This window comes from Bufo bufo, chromosome 3 (assembly GCF_905171765.1).
Source record: "Bufo bufo chromosome 3, aBufBuf1.1, whole genome shotgun sequence".
Classification (NCBI taxonomy): Eukaryota; Metazoa; Chordata; class Amphibia; order Anura; family Bufonidae; genus Bufo; species Bufo bufo.
Window position 1 is genome coordinate 377465111 of NC_053391.1, and position 25824 is coordinate 377490934.

General features: G+C 41.3%; 1 protein-coding gene across 4 annotated transcripts in view; it reads right to left on the minus strand.

Annotated features, from left to right (window-relative positions):
• BCAS3 (BCAS3 microtubule associated cell migration factor) overlaps positions 1–25824 on the minus strand; it is a 1315291-nt gene that overhangs the window by 1270121 nt on the left and 19346 nt on the right. For all 4 annotated transcript variants that reach the window (XM_040424689.1, XM_040424687.1, XM_040424688.1 and 1 more), the window contains exons 2-5: positions 17658–17752; positions 14075–14129; positions 13357–13432; positions 11656–11762 (exon numbers count right to left, since the gene is read on the minus strand). In XM_040424689.1, the coding sequence (XP_040280623.1) occupies positions 11656–11762; positions 13357–13432; positions 14075–14129; positions 17658–17728 (309 nt within the window). In that variant the 5' untranslated portion in view covers positions 17729–17752. The remainder of the gene's footprint in view (positions 1–11655; positions 11763–13356; positions 13433–14074; positions 14130–17657; positions 17753–25824) is intronic.

Here is a 25824-nt window from a genome sequence, read left to right on the forward strand (position 1 = left end):
GGATGGCACTGTTTAGGGGGGAGATCTGTGGATGGCTCCCTGTATTTAATGCAGAGTGTGTGTGTATATAATGCACACACTCTGCATTAAATACAGGGAGTCACCCTCTTGCAGATGTGTGTATATAATGTAGAGTGTGTGCATTATATACACATACACTCTGCATTATAGCTGCATTTCCCACCCTAGTCTTATACTCGAGTCAATAATTTTTCCCATTTTTTGGGGGTAAAATTAGGGGCTCGGCTTATACTCGGGTCGGCTTATACTCGAGTATATACGGTAAGTACAAATTAAAAAAAATAAACTTGATTTATGAGGTGGAGGTCCACATGGAGTAGGAGTTTGAGGAGAAGGTGGACGTAGCAGTGTAGGTGGAAGTGGCGGTGGAGAAGGACGAGGTAGCCAACACTGGTTTTTGGTTTTAATTTAAATTTTATTATTTAATTAGGGTACACTCCAAAAGAGTGGGAAATATCGAAAATACAGCAATGAGCAATTGCGCTGTAGTATAACAATGGCTGGGTAAGGCCGATATACATGTCTATTCTGCACAAGGTACTTGGTTCATGCCTGGTTCATTTTAATGAACGTGAGCTTGTCCACAGAAGCTCTGACATATCGGGGTAATTTTTAAGGAACCTCTGCACCACCAAATTCAGCACAGGCAACTGGGTGGGAGACAATGTAAAGGAACTGGAGGCATTCGTAGAGCCGCATTAGGCCCGACCATATAACGCTACTACTCGCACCTGAGGAAGGGGTTTCACTTACAGTGGGGGAAATAATTATTTGACCACTCACTGATTTTGTAAGTTTGTCCAATGACAAAGAAATGAAAAGTCTCAGAACAGTATCATTTCAATGGTAGGTTTATTGTAACAGTGGCAGATAGCACATCAAAAGGAAAATCGAAAAAATAACTTTAAATAAAAGATAGCAACTGATTTGCATTTCATTGAGTGAAATAAGTATTTGAACCCTCTAACAAAAAAAGACTTAATACTTGGTGGAAAAACCCTTGTTTGCAAGCACAGAGGTCAAACGTTTCTTGTAATTGATGACCAAGTTTGCGCACATTTTAGGAGGAATGTTGGTCCACTCCTCTTTGCAGATCATCTCTAAATCCCTAAGGTTTCGAGGCTGTCTCTGTGCAACTCTGAGCTTGAGCTCCCTCCATAGGTTTTCGATTGGATTAAGGTCCGGAGACTGACTAGGCCACTCCATGACCTTAATGTGCTTCTTCTTGAGCCACTCCTTTGTTGCCTTTGCTGTATGTTTTGGGTCATTGTCGTGCTGGAACACCCATCCACGACCCATTTTCAGTTTCCTGGCAGAGGGAAGGAGGTTGTCGCTCAGGATTTCACGATACATGGCTCCGTCCATTTTCCCGTTTATGCGAATAAGTTGTCCTGTGCCCTTAGCAGAAAAACACCCCCAAAGCAAAATGTTTCCACCCCCATGCTTGACGGTGGGGACGGTGTTTTGGGGGTCATAGGCAGCATTTTTCTTCCTCCAAACACAGCGAGTTGAGTTAATGCCAAAGAGCTCTATTTTGGTCTCATCAGACCACAGCACCTTCTCCCAGTCACTCTCTGAATCATTCAGGTGTTCATTGGCAAACTTCAGATGGGCCTGCACATGTGCCTTCCTGAGCAGGGGGACCTTGCGAGCCCTGCAGGATTTTAATCCATTGCGGTGTAATGTGTTTCCAATGGTTTTCTTGGTGACTGTGGTCCCTGCTAATTTGAGGTCATTAACTAACTCCTCCCGTGTAGTTCTAGGATGCTTTTTCACCTTTCTCAGAACCATTGACACCCCACGAGGTGAGATCTTGCGTGGAGCCCCAGAGCGAGGTCGATTGATGTTCATTTTGTGCTCCTTCCATTTTCGAACAATCGCACCAACAGTTGTCACCTTCTCTCCCAGTCTCTTGCTAATGGTTTTGTAGCCCATTCCAGCCTTGTGCAGGTCTACAATTTTGTCTCTGACATCCTTGGACAGCTCTTTGGTCTTTCCCATGTTGGAGAGTTTGGAGTCTGCTTGATTGATTGATTCTGTGGACAGGTGTCTTTTATACAGGTGACTAGTTAAGACAGGTGTCCTTAATGAGGGTGACTAATTGAGTAGAAGTGTCTAACCACTCTGTGGGAGCCAGAACTCTTAATGGTTGGTAGGGGTTCAAATACTTATTTCACTCAATGAAATGCAAATCAGTTGCTATCTTTTATTTAAAGTTATTTTTTCGATTTTCCTTTTGATGTGCTATCTGCCACTGTTACAATAAACCTACCATTGAAATGATACTGTTCTGAGACTTTTCATTTTTTTGTCATTGGACAAACTTACAAAATCAGTGAGGGGTCAAATAATTATTTCCCCCACTGTATATGTGTAGCTGGCACAGATCAACCACGTCCTCTCGCTGCAACAGGAGCTCCACCAACAGCACCACAACCGGGGCCACGTCTCTTATTTAACGCTCTCCTCATATTTCTCAAATTTAGGATCTTGCCCAAAATCAGTGTTTTTTTAATAACAGATTAGAACATCTAACGCGTGTATTGCACACTGACAGATGCAGCAAAGGCTGCAATATTAAGTACTTTACCCAAAATGGGTGTTTTTTCAATAACAGAATAGAACAGCAGTATCTAATGCGTGTATCTGACACTGACAGATGCAGCAAAGGCCGCAAATTTAGTTTTTTGCCCAAAATGGGTGTTTTTTAATAACAGAATAGAACACCAGCATTTAATGCGTTTATCTCACACTGACAGATGCAGCAAAGGCCGCAGATTTATTATTTTGCCCAAAATTGGTGTTTTTTTTTATAACAGAATAGAACACCAGTATCTCTACTGACAGATGAAGCATAAGCCACTGATGTAGGGTATTGCCAAAAATGGGTGTTTTTTTAAACCCAGAATATTATTGCAGTATTTCAAGCTTGTATCTCACACTGACAGATCCAGCCAAGGCCGCAAATTTTGTATTTGGCCCAAAATGGGTGTTTTTTAAATAACATAATAGAACAGCAGTATCTACACACTGACAGATGCAGCAAAGGTTTTATAAACACAGACTATTATTGCAGTATTTCTAGCTTGTATGTCACACTAACAAATGCAGCATAAGCCCCAGATGTAGGGTATTGCCACAAATGGGTGTTTTTTTAAACCCTGAATATTATTGCAGTATTTCAAGCTTGTATCTCAGACTGACAGATGCAGCAAAGGCTGCAAAATTAAGTATTTTGCCTAAAATTTGTGTTTTTTTAAACCCAGAAGATTATTGAAGCATTTCAAGCTTGTCTTTCACACTGACAAATGCTGTAAAGGCACCAGATGTAGGATATTGCCAAAAATGGGTGTTTTTTTAAACCCGGAAAATTATTGAAGTATTTCAAGCTTGGATTTGAATATCACAATAGCACATATGCTGTGCTGGTGCACTGAGCTTGCATAAAATTGCCGCCGCTGCCCACCTAACTAACAGACGGATAAAAGTTATTTTTCTTTGTCACTGGGCTCAGGGCAGGGTAAAAAGATTGTGCACTGCATCCACAAAACTAAATGTATGTAGATCGCTGAGTTAATAAGCACTTCTGATTAAAGATTCTATCCTATTCTCTCCCTCACAGCAGCAGCATCCTCTTCCTACATTAGTAACAGCAAAGTGACGTGCAGCGCTACGTGACTCCAGCTTATATAGAGGCTGGGTCACATGCTGCACTGGCCAATCACAGCCATGCCATTAGTAGGCATGGCTGTGATAGCTTCTAAGGGCCAGAGGCATCAGCATTGTCTGCCACTAATCGCGTTCCATGTGGATGCGGTAGCTGCATCGATCATGTGTAAATGGACCCATCCATTTTTTTTAGAGGTGTAGTTCAAATGCTCTTCCTGCTATACATTCTTTTAAAGGGGTTTGCAGCGTCAGAACAGCTGGTCTATGGGGAAGCGGGGTGTCGGACCCTCACTGATAGGATATTAATGACCTATCTGAGGACAGGTCATTAATATCAGAAGCATGGAAAACGCTTTCAAATGCTCAAGTACAGTTTCTAGAAATGACTGGATGCTTGACTCATCTGTCCTGAGGTATGTTAATAACTTTGCAATGCATGGAGAGATTTCCTATACAAATGGAGATACATATCTAAATGGACCGTTTGGCTCAAGCCCAAGTAGTTAGTATTAAACAATCGCTGGTTAACTTATAGCATATTAAAGGTGATATTGCTTTACTATGCCATCATTTTATGATTGCTGGGGGTCTGACCACTGGGTATAACCAAAGATGATGATAATGAAGGAGCATAGCATCTTCATCTAATTTCCTGAACAGGCTCTGGCCATCAATATGAAAATCTTGGAAAATCCCTTTAATAAAACTGCTTCATTGCGCCTCTGTGGACGAATTTATTACAAACAGGAGCTTCTACATTATCAGCAGTAGCAAGACATTTATTTGAATTAAAAAAAAGACCTGTCAGATCTTTTTTAATCCCTTTTTCTGCATTTACATTCAACATTTTTTTGTTTACAGTGTAAAATACACTGTGATCCTTAATAACAAATTTTACCACTAGGGATGAGCAAATTGACTTCTGATGAAACATCTGAAGTCGATTCGCATAAAACTTCGTTAGAATACTGTACGGAAAATGTCCTGGTGTAAGGATCGCAGTATATACATATATTGAAGGTGGAGGAAAAGTAGCATGGACGGGGAGGGAGGGGGGGCAGTTCATGGAAAGTTCATCACAATGTTTATTAAAATGTTCATTAAAAGGTACATTACAGCTAATCAGTAAAGAATGTACTGGTGTTACAAACTGTACATTGTAACATTTCTATATTTTACATTAATGTGAGAAAAATGTAATTGGCTATTGTATTGTACTTTTGGCAAAACCGAAATAAAAAACAAATGGTTTAAAAAAAAAAGAATACTGTACGGAGCGATACATTCTAACACTGTACGGAGCGCTTGCTCCGTACAGTATTCTAGCAAAGTTTTGTGTGAATCGACTTTGGATGTTTCATCCGAAGTCGATTCGCTCATCCCTCATTACAACGATAAAAAAATAAAATTTGAATTCAATACAAGTATTACTTTGAATATTTGCATCTATAAAGACTATTTTGTCAATGATTCTACACACATTGGATGCTGTTTTTTTATTATATAATACAAGATCCAGCAGCACCATTATCTCTGTCAACAGATGCATCCTGCATCTTAAATGTACTAGTGACACCTAGTGTTCAACGCTTGTATTACAGGTAATACATTTCACCGAGAAAAAAGAAACATTGGGGGAGATTTATCAAACCGATGTAAAGTAGAACTGGCTTAGTTGCCCATAGCAACCAATCAGATTCCACCTTTTATTTTTCACAGCTCCTTTGGAAAATGAAAGGTGGAATCTGATTGGTTGCTATGGGCAACTAAGCCAGTTCTACTTTACACCAGTCTGATAAATCTTCTCCATCACTCCTTTTGAATGCATATCCACATTATTTTAAAGTATAATAAATCAAATTTATCTACATAAAAAGTGAGTAGCTTTGAAAACACTGAACCCTTTCACTGGCAGGACAATTTTCACACGTGACAAACATACATTCATACACACACACATACATAAAACCCGAATTATATAAATAAAATCAATCACATTACAATCCCATATCCATACATTTTCTGTAAGTAAACAGCTGGCACATTTTGAAAATGGCACTAAGCAGTTTACAACTACAAGAAACCTCATGTCATTTTGCATCACACTCTAAAAGGTATGAAAAAAAAGCATAAAATATTAAAGTTCGTGGTTACAAATTTAAACCAAGAAGAGCCTGAGACGCACAACCTCCTGAAAATCAAAGTAGAAGATGAGCAGTGTTCATACATGTCACTTATGTCTACATGCACATATCTACACATATTCATCAGAACTAAACTTTTCAGACACAATCTGCGCAGGTTCCACCTTGTTTTCTGTTGCGGATGAAAAAAGGACACCCACACATTTAATTCCCTTTGCACCAGAATTCTGGTGGAGAAAGTTTGTACATTTTGGAACACACCACTCCTGCACAAAAATGTTGCAACTTTTTGTGATTTTACACCGATCTTGGTGCATAGAAAAAGTAAGGCTACTTTCACACTTGCGGCAGTGTGATCCGGCGGGCAGTTCCGTTGTCGGAACTGCCCACCGGATCCGCCGATCTGCCGCTGACTGAAAGCATTTGTGAGACGGATCCGGATGCGGATCCGTCTCACAAATGCATTGCAAGGACGGATCCATCTCTCTGCTTGTCATGCGGACAGACGGATCCGTCTTGTACATTTTTTCACATTTTTATCGGTCTGCGCATGCGCAGGCCGGAAGGACGGATCCGGCATTCCGGTATTCTGAATGCCGGATCCGGCGCTAATACATTCCTATGGGAAAAAATGCCAGATCCGGCATTCAGGCAAGTCTTCAGTTTTTTTCGCCGGAGAGAAAACCGTAGCATGCTGCGGTTTTCTCTTTTGCCTGATCAGTCAAAACGACTGAACTGAAGACATCCTGATGCAAACTGAACGGATTACTCTCCATTCAGAATGCATGGGGATAAAACTGATCAGTTCTTTTCCGGTATTGAGCCCCTAGGACGGAACTCTATGCCGGAAAAGACTAACGCTAGTGTGAAAGTAGCTTAAATGGAAAATAAGGCATGGCGAGTTGTGTTAGGGCTCTTTCACACTTGCGTTGTTGGGATCCGGCATGCACTTCCGTTGCCGGAGGTGCCCGCCGGATCCGGAAAAACGCAAGTGTACTGAAAGCATTTGAAGACGGAACCGTCTTCCAAATGCTTTCAGTGTTACTACGGCACCCAGGACGCTATTAAAGTCCTGGTTGCCATAGTAGTAGTGGGGAGCGGGGGAGCGGTATACTTACAGTCCGTGCGGCTCCCGGGGCGCTCCAGAATGACGTCAGAGCGCCCCATGCGCATGGATGACGTGATCCATGCGATCACGTGATCCATGCGCTTGGGGCGCCCTGACGTCACTCTGGAGCGCCCGGGGAGCCGCACGAACGGTAAGTATGCTGCTCCCCCGCTCCCCGCTACACTTTACTATGGCTGTCAGGACTTTAGCGTCCCGGCAGCCATGGTAACCATTCAGAAAAAGCTAAATGTCGGGTCCGGCAATGCGCCGAAACGACGTTTAGCTTAAGGCCGGATCAATGCCTTTCAATGGGCATTAATTCCAGATCCGGCCTTGCGGCAAGTCTTCAGGATTTTTGGCCGGAGCAAAAAGCGCAGCATGCTGCGGTATTTTCTCCGGCCAAAAAACGTTCCGTTCCGGAACTGAAGACATCCTGATGCATCCTGAACGGATTTCTCTTCATTCAGAATGCATTAGGATAAAACTGATCAGGATTCTTCCGGCATAGAGCCCCGACGACGGAACTCTATGCCGGAAGACAATAACGCAAGTGTGAAAGAGCCCTTAATTAGGCACTCACCAGATTTAGCTAATTTCTGAAGGCACAAAAAACGCAGTCGTACTCAAATGTGTGCGATTTGGTAAATTTGGTGCAAATGATGGAAACACAGACAACACAAAACATTGTTAAAATAATGAAACAACTTAAACTTACCTTCCTGAGCCCTCTCTGATCCAGTGTCACTGCTCAGTCCCCTCCTCCGAACTGCAGTAGTGATAGGGAAAACCAATATGCTGCTGCAGTCAATCACTGGCCTCAGCAGCCTTGTGCTGTACACTGCTTAGGGCAGTGATCGGCTGCAGCAGTATAGGGGATGTCACTACAACATGCCACATTATAAAGGAGGGGAACTATTACAAATGCCCCTGCAGTTGGCTCCCTTAGGCTATATGTATACAGTGTGTATTATGCTTGGATTTTCTGCAGCATAAGGGTATATGCACACTGCACTATAGTTTATGTGTACTTTCTGCACTGATATTCACTGTATTACTTGTGGATTCTGTTATGGGCATATCCATGTCAACAACCACATCTCAATGCAAAGTGTGAAATCTGCACTAAAAAATATGCACAAACAACTGATATGCTGCAGATTTCATATTCAGCACCATCAATTTCTGTCCAGAAAATTTCCGCACCATGTAGCTGGTACTATATTAGACTGCGCATGTTTTGCACCATGTACAGCATAATACAGTACCAGCTCAGCAGATGAAGTTTTCAAAATCTTATGTACACGGACCTGCGGTGTGGATTTTGAAATCCACAGCATGTCATTTGTTTGTCCCTTTTTTATTGTAGATTTTTGAATCTATGTCTCAAATAAATGTAGTTGGCACGCAACTCAGGTGATAAGTGTATTTTAGTGCCCTAGTGACATAACTAATACTAGCCTTAAAGGGGTTTTCTGGGAGTAACGGCATTTTAGCCAGCAGCCTGCCTCAATAAGCTGAGGATTCATACGTACCGCTTCCCGCTGCTATGGTACTCTACACTGTCTCCGGTGTGTCATGTTCCAATCCCCACAATGTTTACATCTGCCACAGCATGGGCATGGTCACATGCTCCACTGCAGCCAATGAATGGCTTCATCAGTAACATGCCGCTTGTGGCCACGTCCCAGCTGAAGCCATTGGAGCATGTGACTATGCACATGCTGCGCCGGATGTAAACACTGCGTGGACCAGAACTTGGACATGCTGGAGGCCTCGCAAAGGGAAGCACATAAGTATTAATCCTCAGCTTAGTGAGGCAGGCTGGTGGCATTTGTTAAAATGTCATTATTCCTGGAGATCTTTAAGGACAAGTAACATTTCCCCCTCTGTGTTCCAGTGGTCATAATTTTTCCTATTTAGCTGTATGAGACCTTGAATTTTGCAGGACAAGCGGTAGTTTTTATATGAACCATTCTATATGAACCATCACATATACGGTAATGTATTAAATAACTTTAATATTTTTTAGGGCAAGATAAATAACAGCAAGTTTAACATTATTTTGGAGTTAATTTTTATGGCATCCACTGTGTGGTATAAATAACATGATAGCTTTATTCTGTGCATCAGTATGATTTCAATTATGCCAAATTTAGATGAAGTTTTTATTATGCTTCTTGCACAATAAAAACACTTTCTATACAAAATAACTTGTTTTTGTGTCACTGCATTCCAAGACCCATAACATTTTTATGTTTCTGGCGGTGTAACTGTGTGAGGGCTTGTTTTGTGCGACGATTTGTAGTTTTTATTTGTACTATTTTTAATTACTTTTTATTCAGTTTTTAGTAGGTGAGGTTAATAGAAAACAGCGATTCTGGTATTGTTTCACATTTTATTAAACTGTGTTTTCTGTGACCCATAAATACTGTATTAAGTTTATATTACAGTTAGTTACGAGTGCAGTGTATCGGACGTTACCATATTTCCCGACCAAAAATACTGCCCAAGTTTACAACGTGAAAAAAAGTGGTTTGGTTTCAGGAGCATGCATTCTCACTCCCTTTCTTGAAGAAAAGACCCCCATTCCATATGTTACAATCAGAGAGCAGGTATATTCTAATTGATGGGGGACATGGGACTGATAAGTCCATGTTACTCTCTACCTGGGGACAAGTACAAATTACACAGAGGGAGAGAGGATCTATATCCCGCCTCCTCAACAATGGCTGAGATCACATCCAGCTAAAGGCTGCTTTAACATTTACAATCTCAAAATATAACTAAGCTAGAGCCCCAATTTTGTTTTAAAGCTGACAACGAAAGCTCTAAAAAAAGACCACTAAGTGCAACATGCCATAAAAAAAGGAGACACAGCCTTTAGAAATCGAGTCATGAGTGATACAGTGCTCTGAAAAAGTATTAAACTTTTCCAAATTTTTTCACGTTACACCCACAAACTTAAATGTATTTTATTGGGATTTTATTTGATAGACCAACACAAAAGTAGCAAATATTTGTGAATTGAAAAGAAAATTATACATGGTTTTCCAAAATTTTAATAAATAAAGATCTGAAAAGTGTGGTGTGCATTTGTATTCAGCCCCCTGTACTCTGATACCACTAAAAAAAATCCAGTGTGACCAACTGCCTTCAGAAGTCACCTAATTAGTAAATAGAGTTCACCTGTGTGTAATTTATTTTCACCATAATACAGCTGTTATGTGAAGGCCTCAGAGGTTGGCTTGAGATCATTAGTGATCAAACAGCATCATGAAAACCAAGGAACACATCAGACAGGTCAGGGATAAAGTTGTGGACAAGTGTAAAGCAGGGTTAGATTATACAAAAAAAAAAAAATCGCAAGGTCTGAACATCTCACAGAGCATTGTTCAATCCATCATCCGAAAATAGAAGGAGTATGGTACACCTAAACTGACAGCCCAGGCAAAGAGAGCACTAATCATAGAAGCACTCAAGAGGGCCATTGTCACTCTGGAGGAGCTGCAGAGATCCACAGATTAGGAGGGAGAATCTGTCCACAGGAGAACTATTAGTTGTATGCTCCACAAATCTGGCCTTTATGTAAGAGTGGCAAGAAGAAAGCCATTTTTGAAAGCATGCCATAAGAAGTCCTGTTTGCAGTTTTCCAAACATGTGGAAGAAGGTTCTATAGTCAGATTAGACCAAAGTTTAACTTTTTAGCCTAAATGCAAAACGCAATGTGTGGCGGAAAACTAACACCACACATCACCCTCAATACACCATCCCCACCGTGAAACATGGTAGTGGCAGTATCATGCTATGGGGATGCTTTTTTTCAGCAGAGACATGGAAGCTGGTCAGAGTGGATGGGAAGATGGATGAAGCTAAATACAGGATAATCCTGGAGGAAAACCTGCTCGAGGCTGCAAAAGACTTGAGATTGAGGCGGAGGTTCACCTTCTAGTAGGACAACAACCCTAAAATTACAGCCAGAGCTACAATGGAATGGTTTAGATCAAAGCATATTCCTGTGTCAGAATGGTCCAGTCAAAGTCCAGCCCTAAATCCCATTGAAAATCTCTGAAAAGACTTGAAAATTGCTGTTCACAGACGCTCTCCATCCAATCTGAGTTTGAGCTATTTTGCAAAGAGTGAGTAAAAGTTTCAGCCTCTAGATGGCCAAAGCTGGTAGAGACATAGCCCAAAAGACTTGTAGCTGTAATTGCAGCTAAAAGTGGTCCTACAAAGTATTGACTAAGGGGGGCTGAATACAAATGCACACCATACTTTCCAGATTTTTATAAAAAAATTTAAAGACCATGTATCATTTTCTTTTCACTTCAGTCATATTTGATACTTTGTGTTGGGCTATCACATAAAATCCCAATAAAATACATTTAAATTTGTGGGTGAAATGGGAAAAAATGTGGAAAAGGGTAAGAATACTTTTTCAAGGCACTGTAACTGAAGGTTTATGTGTCTCTCACTGGGACCCCTTTCTAATGACTGTTTATCTCCAGTCTTATAGTACAGCGATCCTGGTCTTGTTTTAAAGCTTAGATTGTGAGCTTTAACGCAAGACCAAGATGACGGCTGTTGTTCAGTTGAAACCAATGAAACCGCTCTGAGAAGTGTGCCCCACCCTCTGCAGCCACACAGCCCAAACACCTGCTGTGGTATATTCATTCTGATAACTCTCCTCAAAGTCTTTAAAAACATTGCACTCACCGGTATACTCCAAATCTGCAAGCCATCTGTGTATCCAATCATCAAAAGCAAAGGGGGATCGTTGCCAGTACTGTGCATCTCATGAAACTCCATATTCCTGTACGTATCTAGAATCGACAAACAGACAACCATAGTCTCAGATTAAAAAATTAACTTGAGAAAGTTTAGTATGACATTCATAGTGTTTCTGCCAACTCTCATGTCTGAAAAGGTACTAATCAGCAGACATGACAAGGTATCGTCATGGGTACACTATGAAGATTCTCTACGTAGAAATACTTATTTCTGGTAACTATGGAAAAAAATTCTGTTTATGACCTTGAATTTCACATTTCTCTTCTTATGTAATTGTATTTTGTATAAATTGTGACATGTTTCCTGTATTGTACTCTTCTCAAGATTTCTAAGCAGAGTCCCCCTATTCAAAAAAATTCATTGTAAAGGATCCCCCAAAGTTGTAATGCCGTAAGCTTAGGCAAAATAGTTCAGTTATACAATATAACAACGTGATGAGACTATTAATTCTTTCGCTATCAGCGCCGTACATGTACGGCACTGGAGCGATAGGCAAACATGGCGCCCGCTCGCACGTGCAGTGTGTGTCATGGCTGGCAGGTCTCTGCTGTTTAAAACAGCAGAGACCTGCAGCTAATTACTGCAACCGGCAATAATGCAGATGGCGGTCATTAAAGCCTTTAGATGTCGTGATCAAGTGAGATCACAGCATCTAAATGGTCAAAAACCCAGACACTCGCTCTTCCTGGGTTATTGGCATCCTCTGTGGCTAGTGAGAATTCAGGTAATTGATTTGAATGCGCTCAGCCTCGCAGAAGAGGCTGAGAGCATTCAAACTGCAATTCTAATTTTGGACACCAGGTGCCAGGCCAACATAAGAAATGAGCAATAGACATTTTAAAAATACATGATTGTTCAAAATAAAAAAAATAGATTTTGTAGACTAAAATATGAGCTTCAAAATCATTACAAAAGAAGTAAAAAAAACATGTTAAAAATGTATATATTTTTAATTTTTTTATATAAGTTTAAATCACCCCCCTTTCCATATAATAAAAAAATGAATACCTAAATAACAAAAAACATAAAAAATGCGACCAAAAAAGTTATGGGGGTCAGAATATGGTGATGTAAAAAAATAAAAAAATTTTTTTTTTCAAAGTTACATTTTATTTTTACACTATTTAGACATAAAAAACCTATACATATGGGGTATCGTTGTAATCGTACGACCCAGAGAATAAAGGTCATGGGTCAGTTTTGGAACGCCGTGGGAACAAAACCCATAAAACAGTGGAAGAATTCCCACTACATTGTATGCCATAAATAATGGTAGCATTAGAAAGTACAACTTGTGCCGCAAAAAAATAAGCCCTCATACAGCTATGTGAATGGAAATATAAAAAGGTTATGGCTCAAGAAAGAAGAAAAATGAAAACGCCAAAACTAAAAAACCTCCGGTATCCTAAGGGTTAATGGCAAAGTACACATGTATTTTGTCCACCCAGAAAATCAACAACAAAACCATCTAGACATTGGGATCACAGGAGCAGAAACTGAATTTGGCAACTCACTAATGTGTTCAATATTTGGATCTATAGTAATAAATATTAAAATAATAATATATGGCTGTAAGTTTTCCTTATCATGGTGTTGTTATCGCTGATGAAATATAAATGGCCTTACCATTCAGATCTGAATTTTCAAACCGGACCCAAACTATTTTCTCTTTTTCCTCCATTGTAGGTGTTCCACTATAAGCCTAACAATGCAAGTAAAAAAGACATGAGTGTTAATATATATAATGTAAGTGTAACATAACCTTCACAACGAAACCCTTACTTGCAGACACAAATACATATTAAGACCAAACAGATGCTGTTTTGGCCCTCTTCTGGCAAATGTAACCCTATGGACACATTTAGCGAGTTTGTTGTGGGGTCTCCCAGCGTATACACTAAATGTACATCACAGCCTTAGGCCTCTTTCACACGAGCGGATGCCGTGCGGGTAATCCGCTGCGTGAAAGAGAGCCAAGCCCCATTCCGGACAGCAGAGACACGGAGCAGTAACATGATTGATAATGCTCTGTGCCTCTCTGTGATCTTTTTACTACAAAATCACAGTGAGATTAAGTTGTGACCGTGATTTTGCAGTAAAAAGGTCACAGAGAGGCACAGAGCATTTTCAACCATGTTAATGCTACGTATCTCTGCTGTCCAGAATGGGGCTTGGCTCTCTTTCAGGCAGCGGATTCCACGCATGGCATCCGCTCGTGTAAAAGAGCCCTTAAAGTGGTATCACATCAGTTTGACAGCAGGTCCATATTTAGCAACTGGAACACATTGAACAGGGTACAATACACTCCTAAAATGTAAATCTAGTAGTGATTAGTAGTACTAACCTGTGGAACAACATCTTGAAGAAACGTGACAACACTTTCCATATATGACTGCTCCCTGTAAAACAAGCAGAATGAAATCATATCAATGAAAAAGATGGGAGGGAAAAGTAATACTGTATATTTACCGCACCTAATAGCAAAGTGTCAAAACTATTACTAATACTATCTAAAAAGCTTTACCAAAACTGGTGCAAAGGAAAACTGGCTTATTTGCAAGATTCCACCTTTCATTTCTAGAGGTCCTTTGGATCAATCTGATTGGTTTCTAGGCGTAACTAAATGGGGATATTTATCAATAATGGCGTCTTTTGTGACTGTATACTTAGAATTCATAATTTTTAAGAAAAAGGCAACATAATAAGGCAGCAATAATTTGCGACAATGCGTCTGTTGAAATCTGAATTTAAATGTGTGACTTTTAAGGCTAAAATGCGACATTTCATCGCTAAAATTGCGACTTTTGCCAAGCCATAGTTATTCTGCCCCCTTTGTGTTCCAACATTGTAGAATGACAAAACGCAGTAGTTAACCTTTATACTAAATAAATAGGCAAAGAAGAGCAGGCACACCACCTTCTGGAATAATAGTGGAACACTTAGAAAATTTATTCAATTATAAGATATCACACTTTAAAAAGGCCAATGTATATAAAACACTCAATGCAATAAAACAATAGAAACAATAAAACAATAGATAAAATAAATAAATGTCCCAAATTGAGACCGCACTCTGAGTAAATGTCAGACTGTTGTATAGTCTCCTGAGATAATGTCTCCTGAAATAGAATGTGGCAAAGATAAGATATAATCCACCTGTCAATGGTTGCCAAATAGAATCGTCTCCATGAGACTCTTACCACTCAGTAGTACCGATGATGTTGATAAATGGTCTACTTGCACGGAGCGGTGAAGGAATGTGGTCACCAGGGCGCTAGACTCTGGACGCTGGATGCTGAGTAGGTAAAAAGGAGCGTGTAGCTTGGAGGACGTGCTCAGGGTAAATGATCACGTAACGGTGAGGGATGCGGTCACCAAAGCGCTGGACGCTAGACGCTGAGTTAATTAGAAGTGCTCAGGTCGGAGGGCGTACGTTTAATCAGGTGATCCTATGTGGATGAGTCAGATGATCAGATCAGCTGGTGCAAACGCCCAATCACGTGCTGCACAGGTCCTTATACCATAGTGATAATTTGGCATAGCATGGGTCCAGGTCCTATACTGCAAAAAATGGTTATGTTGGCAGATAGCTGTTTCAAAGAATAATTTTCTTTGTCCACGGAATCTTTTGTACTTGGGGTCCGGACCAGTACTAGATGTGGAAGTTTGCGTAGTCCGCTAGACGCGTTTCGAGGCTACCTGCCTCTTCCTCAGTAGCTACCAGACTGCGCTTTTCCAAACATTTTATAGGGTACACAATTAAGATAATTAAAATGATTAATAAAACCTGAGATCAGGTTGAAGAACCAAATAAAACATGAAATGGATTCTAAAATGGAGACAAACATAAAAGCAGACAAATGTCGAAATATCAAGTATCATTACATATCACACAAACTATATATCTTCTATGTATTTTTCTCTCTAAATATCCACAATCGCAAAAATACTTTTAATAACAAAGTTAGTATTAGTATAATTCCTTCATAGTAACACCATAATAGGTCTCAATGCACACATGCATTTCCTGTGCGTTTTTTCATATGTTTTAATGGAGAAAGTTCATATACCCTTTCAATTATTATATATATAAGAATCCCCAACCTACAGCCCAAGGTTCGCATAGTTATTCGGCAGACAGTATTCTTATAGTAATTCAACCGAAACTTATCATATATTTTTGCACATCTTTCTTCATATGTTTATTCAGCTGAAAAGTTGTTTCTCGCTGAATGTAGGTATAGTGATGCCTGGGAGCAAGGGGAGATCAGGGTGCTGGATTAAAGACAGCTAACCCCGATGTCTCATCGGTCCCAGGCAACCTATAGAAAGCCGAATACTTCTAATTCTGCGTTGAGACCTTTCGGAACCAACGAGCCAAATTCAAAAATCCTTCTTGACTCTACCCGGGACATATGCATAATGTGGTTCCCTCCCCTCCAGTTGGGTTGTATTCTTTCTAGGGCCACATATCGTAGTGTACTCGGATCTTGATTGTGATGAGTTTTAAAATGCCTAGAGACCGTATGCTTCTCATATCCCTTGCGTATATTCGCAATGTGTTCCGACACTCTCTTTTTTAGTGTCCTTTTTGTTTTTCCAATGTATTGCTTATCACATGTACATTGGAGCAGATAGATAACATCCGTGGTGCTACATGTTAGGAATTCTCTAATTGTCCATCTGTAATTATTACTTGTTGACATCACTACTTCTGTTTTTTTATTCTGATTTTTAGTGGTCTTACAATTTGAGCAGCTCCCGCAACGGAAAAACCCATGTAGGCCTACCCATTTAACAATGGTGTCAGTTTGAGTGAAATTCCTATTTTTAATAGTTGGGGCAATTCTTAATGCTAACGAGGGAACTTTTGTGTATGTATTATCAGGCACAACTGGTAGGAGAAACTGGCTTATTTGCAAGATTCCACCTTTCATTTCTAGAGGTCCTTTGGATCAATCTGATTGGTTTCTAGGCGTAACTAAATGGGGATATTTATCAATAATGGCGTCTTTTGTGACTGTATACTTAGAATTCATAATTTTTAAGAAAAAGGCAACATAATAAGGCAGCAATAATTTGCGACAATGCGTCTGTTGAAATCTGAATTTAAATGTGTGACTTTTAAGGCTAAAATGCGACATTTCATCGCTAAAATTGCGACTTTTGCCAAGCCATAGTTATTCTGCCCCCTTTGTGTTCCAACATTGTAGAATGACAAAACGCAGTAGTTAACCTTTATACTAAATAACCCTAAATGCATCCTATTTTACTACTTACCTATCATACTTTCCTACAACGGGCAGAATGCTTTGTCTGCTCCTCTCTGTACTGTCAGAGGTTATATGCAGCGCGGAACTGAAGACAACCAGATAATAGTGATGTGGGGACCAGGTGGGTCTCACCTTCAACATCAATTCCAAAAGTATCTGCGTTCTGGACAGAGGGGCTTTTTTTTTACAATGCGACTTTTTGATTAAAAGTCATTCTGATGTGCCGGGCACTGTTTGATATATTTACACTACTACAGCGACATGCTGAATCTAACTCAACATTTTGCACCTTTCAAGCCGAACATACGCCAATTTGCTAGCCTCACCCACTTTAACATTCATAACACTTTCCTAGAGAAAACAGTTGATATATTTTGTCAAATCAAAATGCCAATAATTGTGGCGCATTTTACACCATAATTCTGGCACAACATGATTAATAAATAAGCCCCAATCAGTTTTCCTTTGCACCAGTTTTGTTAAATCTCCCCCAATATGTACCTATCTTCAACTGTAATATAAACTACTACATTAGCCATAGGAATACACAGCCCTTTCATGCAGCTTGGAGATATTACTTTTTTATATTTTGCTTTTAAAAAAAGAGGATTCACACGCTCATTTAAACATGTACAACAAAACTGATATTCTTACGTGACAGCCTGAGGCCGGACCATCACTCCTCCCGTACAACGGCTTGGGCGCCGTGGAGATTCCGTCGTCATATTTGACAAATGTCTTCTTTAGCTCTAAAAATGAAAAAAAATTCAGATAAGCAAAAAGTAACACACTACAAACTCCGGAACACACATCATTACCTCTCTACTCTATAACAAGGCCGCAATCATAGGCTTCATGCACACGACCGTGTTTTTTTGCAGATAGCACACTGACCCATTCTTTCCTAAGGGGCCATGTTCACATTCACTTTTTTTATGGATCCGTGTGGCTGTTTTTCGCAAATTATAGAACACGTCCGTTTTGCAGACAAGAATAGCCTTCTATAATGGGACTGAGAAAATTGCAGGATGCACACGGACCGTATCCGTATTTTGCAGAACTGCAATTTGCGGACCTCAAAACAGATACAGTCATGTGCAGGAGGCCCAATAGTGTTTTTTTTTTTTTTATTTCCCACCATGCCAACTTGCTTATTAGAAAATAATATACTTTCTGTCTGCAGACAGTAGCTCCGGTAACTACATATCCCATAATGCTTTGCCCAGGCATCACATATAAGGGGGATTATTTAAAATGTCTGATAGAATACATCTATCAGACATTTTAAATAATATTCCAGATAGTGAGTAGGGTGCTAAAAGAACACAGATGCAAGTCTAAGCCCCATTTTACACCAGCCAAAGAACAGGCAATTATCAGGGTTGAACCAAACTTTCCAATAATTGCCTTATCATGAGCAGAGGTGAGAGCTGCATTTACATGCGGCAATCTCCTCTGTATAAAATGGTTACTAAGTATAAATATTCATTTTTTATGGACAGCATATGCCTGTTTATACAGGATAGTCAAACAAGGATTTGATGCGCCTTTTGGCTTTGATTGCCAAGGCCAGGCAATGAAAACATCATGCCTGACCCTGTCAATCAAAGTGCAGAGGACCAAGCAGTTGCAGAGAGAGCAGAGCCTCTTTGTGTAATGTCAACGCCCCCGTTGTTCCTAGAGGCTCATTTGCATATATTAAAACATTATTCTCAGCAATGCGGGCACATATGAACATGGGACCAACACAGATGTCCTCAGCTGCCAAGTACACATGCAAAGGTCAGCCAGTTTCATAGGAACAAATCTGCTGACAGTTACCCTTTAAGTGTCCTTTTGCACAAGATGGGGACCCAAGCTTGAGACATTTAGTAATCCATAAACTAATCCAGCAAAACAAGAAGAAACCCATGACTTGTCACATATATTTTTTTACCTTCGAATAAATTGATTTATAAAGGACTAATAATGACATTAAAGGGGTTGTCCCACGAAAAATATTCTAGTTTTCAATCCAGCACCTGGATCTGAATCCTTTTGTAATTGCATTTAATTAAAAATGTAGTATAGCCACTGAGTTATTCAATAAAATGTATCTGTATAGCGCCACCTGCTGTTTGTTTTTATCTTATTTCTTTGACCTGCTCACTGAAAAGGCCGCACATGCTCAGTTTCATTCTTCAACTGCCTCCTGAGCTATGATAGGAAGAGAATGGACACGCCCCCTGAGCTGCAGCAGAAAAGACCCTCCCTTTGAGCTGTCAGCTTGATATAAATCTAGCAGAGCAATGAATGTGGAGATCTCTGGATCCATGTGAGGTACAGGGCTGGTTCTAGTATTGTTAGAAAGAGATTTTCATGTACTATATGATCTTTGATTTTTTTTTTTTTACAGTATTCATGGGATAACCCTATTAATAATATCCAACAAATCACAACATCATAACAGAACAAACACTGAACTCATTTTCTAAATTCCATAATTTTTTTTCACATTTTTGCGCATGCGTAGACCGGAAGGACGAATCCGGCATTGCACTATTTTTAATGCTGGATTCGGCACTAATACATTTCAATGTAAATTAATGCCGGATCCGGCTTTCCGGCAAGTGTTCCGGAATTTTGGAGGGAGATAATATCTCCGTCCTGAAAAGTCAAAAAGACTAACTGAAGACATCCTGATGCATCAATCCTGAACGGATTACTCTCCATTCAGAATGCATTAGGATAAAACTGATCAGTTCTTTTCCGGTATAGAGCCCCTAGGACGGAACTCTATGCCGGAAAAGAAAAACGCTAGTGTGAAAGTACCCTAATGCCTCTTTCACACGGGCGTTGCGGGAAAAGGTGCGGGTGCGTTGCGGGAACATGCGCAATTTTTCCGCGCGAGTGCAAAACATTGTAATGCGTTTTGCACTCGCGTGAGAAAAATCGCGCATGTTTGGTACCCAAACCCGAACTTCACAGAAGTTAGGGCTTGGGATCGGTGTTCTGTAGATTGTATTATTTTCCCTTATAACATGGTTATAAGGGAAAATAATAGCATTCTGAATACAGAATGCATAGTAAAATAGGGCTGGAGGGGTTAAAAAAAAGATAAAAAAATATTTAACGCGCCTTAATCCACTTGCTTGCGCAGCACGGTATCTCTTCTGTCTTCTTTTTTGCTGTGTGCAGGAAAAGGACATGTGGTGACGTCACTCCGGTCATCACATGGGCCATCACATGATCCATCACCATGGTAAAAGATCATGTGACGGACCATGTGATGACCGGAGTGACATCACCACAGGTCCTTTTCCTGAACACAGCAAAAAAGAAGACAGAAGAGAAGCAGGGCTGCGCGAGCAAGTGGATTAAGGTGAGTTTAATTATTTATTTTTTAACCCCTCCAGCCCTATTTTACTATGCATTCTGTATTCAGAATGCCATTATTATTTTCCCTTATAACCATGGTATAAGGGAAAATAATAATGATCGGGTCCCCATCCCGATCGTCTCCTAGCAACCGTGCGTGAAAATCGCACCGCATCCGCACTTGCTTGCGGATGCTTGCGATTTTCACGCAACCCCATTCATTTCTATGGGGCCTGCGTTACGTGAAAAACGCACAAAGAGGAGCATGCTGCGATTTTCACGCAACGCACAAGTGATGCATGAAAATCACCGCTCGTGTGCACAGCCCCATAAAAATTAATGGGTCAGGATTCAGTGCGGGTGCAATGCGTTCAACTCACGCATCGCATCCGCGCGGCATACTCGCCCATGTGAAAGGGGCCTAATAGTTTTCAGGAATGTTACGAGTTGTAATGATGAAATAATTAACAGCACCTAAAAAAAACTGTGCACTTAAAAAAATATAGCCCTCACTACCTATGAGGCTTACCTGATATGCTTGCTTGGATGATTTATGCCCCTAATATCAGTGTGAATCCAGCTTAGATGCATTGTCTACTGGAAATGTGAGTTCAGTCTAAAATCCCCTTGTTTAAAGATTTAGGCCTCATGCACACCGCCGTTGTTTGGGTACGCATCCGAGCCGCCAAAACGTGGGGGCCACAAAAGATGCGGACAGCACTCCGTGTGCTGTCCACATCCGTTGCTGCGTTCCGTGGCCCTGCTAAAAAATATAACATGTCCTATTCTTGTTCGCGCTTTGCGGACAAGAATAGGCATTTATACTGAAGGCTGCCCGTGCCGTTCCGCAACGGACGCCATCCGTGTTTTGCGGACCGCAAAACACACCACGGTCGTGTGCATGAGGCCTTAGGCTGGGTTCATACGGGCGTTGCGGGTGATGTGCGGGAAAATGCACGATTTTTCCCCACGAGTGCAAAGCGTTTTAATGCGTTTTGCACGCGCATGAGAAAAATCAGCATGTTTGGTACCCAGACCCGAACCCGGACTTCTTCACAGAAGTTCAGGTTTAGGTTAGGTGTTCTGTAGATTTTATTATTTTCCCTTATAACATGGTTATAAGGGAAAATAATAGGATTCTTAATACAGAATGCTTAGTAAAATGTCCATAGAGGGGTTAAAAATAATAAACAAATTTAACTCACCCCATCCACTTGGTCGCATAGTGGATCTCCTCTTCTTTCTTCTTTCTTCTGGACCGGGCTAAATGACCTTTGATGACGTCACTGCGCTCATCACATGGTCCATCACCATGGCGATCAACCATGTGATGGACCATGTGATGAACGCAGTGACGTCACCAAAGGTCCTTTTCCTCCCAGGTCTTCAAAGAAGAAGACAGAAGAGAAGCCGGGCTGCACGAACAAGTGGATGAGGCGAGTTAAATTTTTTATTTAATTTTTTTAACCCCTCCATCACTATTTTACTAAGCATTCTGTATTAAGAATGCTATTATTTTCCCTTATAACCATGTTATAAGGGAAAATAATACTGATCGGGTCCCCATCTCGATCATCTCCTAGCAACCATGCATGAAAATCGCACCGCATACGCACTTGCTTGCGGATGCTTGCGATTTTCACCCAGCCCTATTCACTTCTATGGGGCCTGCGTTGCGTGAAAAACGCACAATATAGAGCTTGCTGCGATTTTCACGCAACGCACAAGTGATGCGTGAAAATCACCGCTCATGTGCACAGCCCCATAGAAATGAATGGGTCCGGATTCAGTGCGGGTGCAATGCGTTCACCTTACGCATTGCACCTGCGCGGAAAACTCGCCCGTGTGAAAGGGGTTTTCTGAGACAATTTAACTGATGACCTATCCACTGGATAGTTCATCAGTATCTGATTGGGGAATAAGTGGGGGTCTGACACCTTGGAGCCCAGCTAATCAGCTGCTTGAGAAGTCACCAGTGTTCCTGTAAGCGCCTCAGCCTCAGCCTTCTCTCTGCTTTTCCTAGGCCAATGACGTCACGTTCATTGGTTACATGGACTAGGCGCAGCTCGCCCCATTCAGGCAGCCGTGGCACTCACAAGAACACCAATGCCTTCTCAAATGGCTATGCATCAGTTAGCAAGTCTCAGAAAACCCCTTTTAAGGGGTTTGAAGGGGTTTTCCCAGGTGTTTAATATTGATGACCCATCCTTATGATAGCTCATCAATATCTGATTGGCAGTGTCCAACTCCCAGCACTCCCGCCAATCATCTGTTTGAAGAGACTACTGTGCTCCGTTACCACCCCGGTCTCTTGTTAGGCCTGTGACGTCACATTCATCTGTCAAATGGCCTATGCACAGTTCAGTCACATTCAAGTGAATAGCCCTGAGCTGCAATACCAAGCACAACCGTTATACAATGTACTGCATTGTTCTTGGTAAACTGCGAGGAGGCCTCGGTCCTGCTTTAAACACATTGTATACTGAATCGTTCCCCACAAAACTATATATCAATCTGCTCAGCTCCTTCTGCCCTGTAACATGCTGTCTGCAGATCATGCACCATGCACAATGTGACAGGTTCCCTTACCTGAAAATCCCAGGATCGGAGTATTCTAGATGCTTCCCAAAATACATAAACCAGGTATTCCATGGAGGCCGATCATTTCAGGTGTGAATACCCTCACAGAAAAAATCTCAGGATGGGTAGGGGGCATCCTCAAGTCATTAGTGAGGAACACAACATTGCACAAACTTTCAACCATAAGTCCCCTCCTTGAAGGCACCATCTTTGCCTCCATGGATGTGGAATCCTTGTATTCAAATATCCCACAAGATCATGGATTAACTGCTCGCCAAGTATACATAGAGTCTAATGTCTGTGCTGCAACTCACTAAATTATTTTTCTAGTACCGTACACAGGTTCCCTTAGGCCTCATTCACACGAGCGTGGCGGATTGGCTCCGGATGCGTTCAGGGTGCGTTCGGGAAAACTTGCACCATTTCGCAAGCAAGGTCAGTCAGTTTTGTGTGCGATTGCATTCAGCTGTTCAGTTTTTTTCGCGCGGGTGAAATGCGCATTGATGCATTTTTCAAACGCGTGATAAAAAACTGAAGGTTTACAAACAACTTCTCTTAGCGACCATCAGTGAAAAACGCATCGCATGCGCACTTCCTTGCGGATGCCATGCTTGCGCATGCGTGAAAAAACACAGAATATAGAACATGCTTCGATTTTCACGCAATGCACAAGTGATGTGTGAAAAACAACGCTCATATACACAGACCCATTGAAATGAATCGGTCCGGATTCAGTGCGGGCGCAATGCGTTCGCATCACACATTGCAACCGCGTGGAAAACTCGCTCGTCTGAAAGGGGCCTTACACATGCCCCTTCAGAGTTACTGCTACCCGATGTCTATAATCAATCTGACCAATAAATAATAATGTATGATATCAGAAATATTAATAACCATGTGGTCAGAAAAAACACTACTCTGTCAAAGATAGAAAGTGTTGAGACCAGCAGGGCGATCCAGTCCAGAACTCTGCAAACAGTTGACTGATGGCGAGGCCAAATATTCAAGATGTTATTTATAAAGTGCTCAGCGGCCAAAGACTGATTTTTACCTAAAATATAGCTACAGAAAATGTATAAATAACGCTTCTTTTAGAAATAACAACATAAAGGGGTGTTATGGTTGCATCTAAAAGCTCTTGGACAGAAGCACATTTAAAAATGCACAAACATACAAAAATATTAAAGGGATTCTCCAGGAAGTAAGAAAAATAAAATACTTAAAGGCTATGTACAACTTTAGGGTCAATTTTTTTTTATGATTGCATTTAACTTATTTTAGCTCAAATTTTTTTTTTCAATTGGCCTTTATCAAAAATATTGAGCTGTTCAGTCACAAAGGGTTAACTGTTTTTCCAACTGGTTCTTACACTTTGTGTCAGTCATCTAATAACTCTTATCTCTAAACTCTAAAGAGATCATAAACACTTATTTAAGCCACATTCTTATAAGTAAGATAAGAACGGAGCTAAAATGAGTGTTTATAATGGCAGAGGGCACAGATAAGGAGTCCGTCTGCTCCCCAGATGACGGAAAAGACAAAAAACACAGGCAGCTAGTAATTATACTAAAGTATACTTACTAGCTAAGTAAAATGCAATAATAAAAAAAATGCCCCAAAGGTGTACATAGCCTTTAAAGGGTTTGTGATACCTATTTTCACCCAGGCAGACCCTCTGATATGAGCATCGGGGCATTTCATGCTCCAATGCTCTCGCTTGCCCTGCTGTCACGACTGTGACTGATCCAGACAGGTCTGGGAGGAGAAGGTCGCAGCGACTTGCTACTCGCGATAGCTTGTGAATTTGCTCCGTGGTTCAGGGTATGTCATCTGGGTTTTGCCTTGTGAACCTTTTTGTCCTGACTGGGAGTTTGTAGGCATCCTTCTCAGGTGAGTCCTGTCTGCCACTCCCAGCTACTATATTAGTTTCACTTTCACTTGCAGTCATTGCCAGATATAGTCCTTACTTCCAGTTCTATTCTGACCTTTGAAGGAGATCGTTTGATGGTGTTGCTGTGGAGCTCTTGTCCGGCGTGGACTGTCGTGATTGGGATCGCCTTCTCTGCTCGTGACTGGATAAGTCTATCTCTGATATAGTTTGTTTGTTGCTGTCTTCCCCTGCTGTTCTCCTAGACATGAGTGATGGTGACTAGTGCTCCCATCGGCCTTTCCCCACTCTAGGCCTTTTTAGGGTGACTGAGGGTTTAGGCATCCTGCTCGCCGCACGGGTTCACACCCCGTCTAGGGTATCAGGGCAGACAGGTGCCAGCTTAGGGTTAGTCAGGGGTGGCCATACTATTCCCATCCGTAGATTAGGGTCCCCCTTCCCCTCCGTCTGGTGCGACACGACTGCTGCTGGGGTAGCGGTCGCGACACCTGCCTTGTATAGCGCAGGGCAGGGGCTATTTATATTTTTTACACTGCTAGGACTAATGGGCGGTCTTAAGCGCTGTCCAAGGCGTTTTACAGGCTAGGGCAGCGCTAAAGTCTGCCCATTAGGGCCGGTGACATCACCGGGTTCACTGCTAGACGGAAGGATCTGCCTAGCTTTACCCATGGAGAGCCCAGTACGTCACCGGAACTCCAGAAAAAGCCTTTGCCCTGCACGATTCAGCACAGGGCAAAGGAGAGCATCGGAGTATGAAATGCTCCGATGCTCATATCAGAGGGGCTGCCTGGATGAAAACGGGGATATGTCTGGGTTCAGTTCTGAAACCGGACAACCCCTTGAAATACTACTTAATTATAAATATATTCCCAAATACCTTTCATTAATTATAATGGCTCGTTTTGTCTAGGGAGCAATCATTAGGAGATAAAAAAGGCCTCCGCCCTAATTACCCAGAAGGACACAACACTGAGCTACAGAGCTGCCTCATCCTTC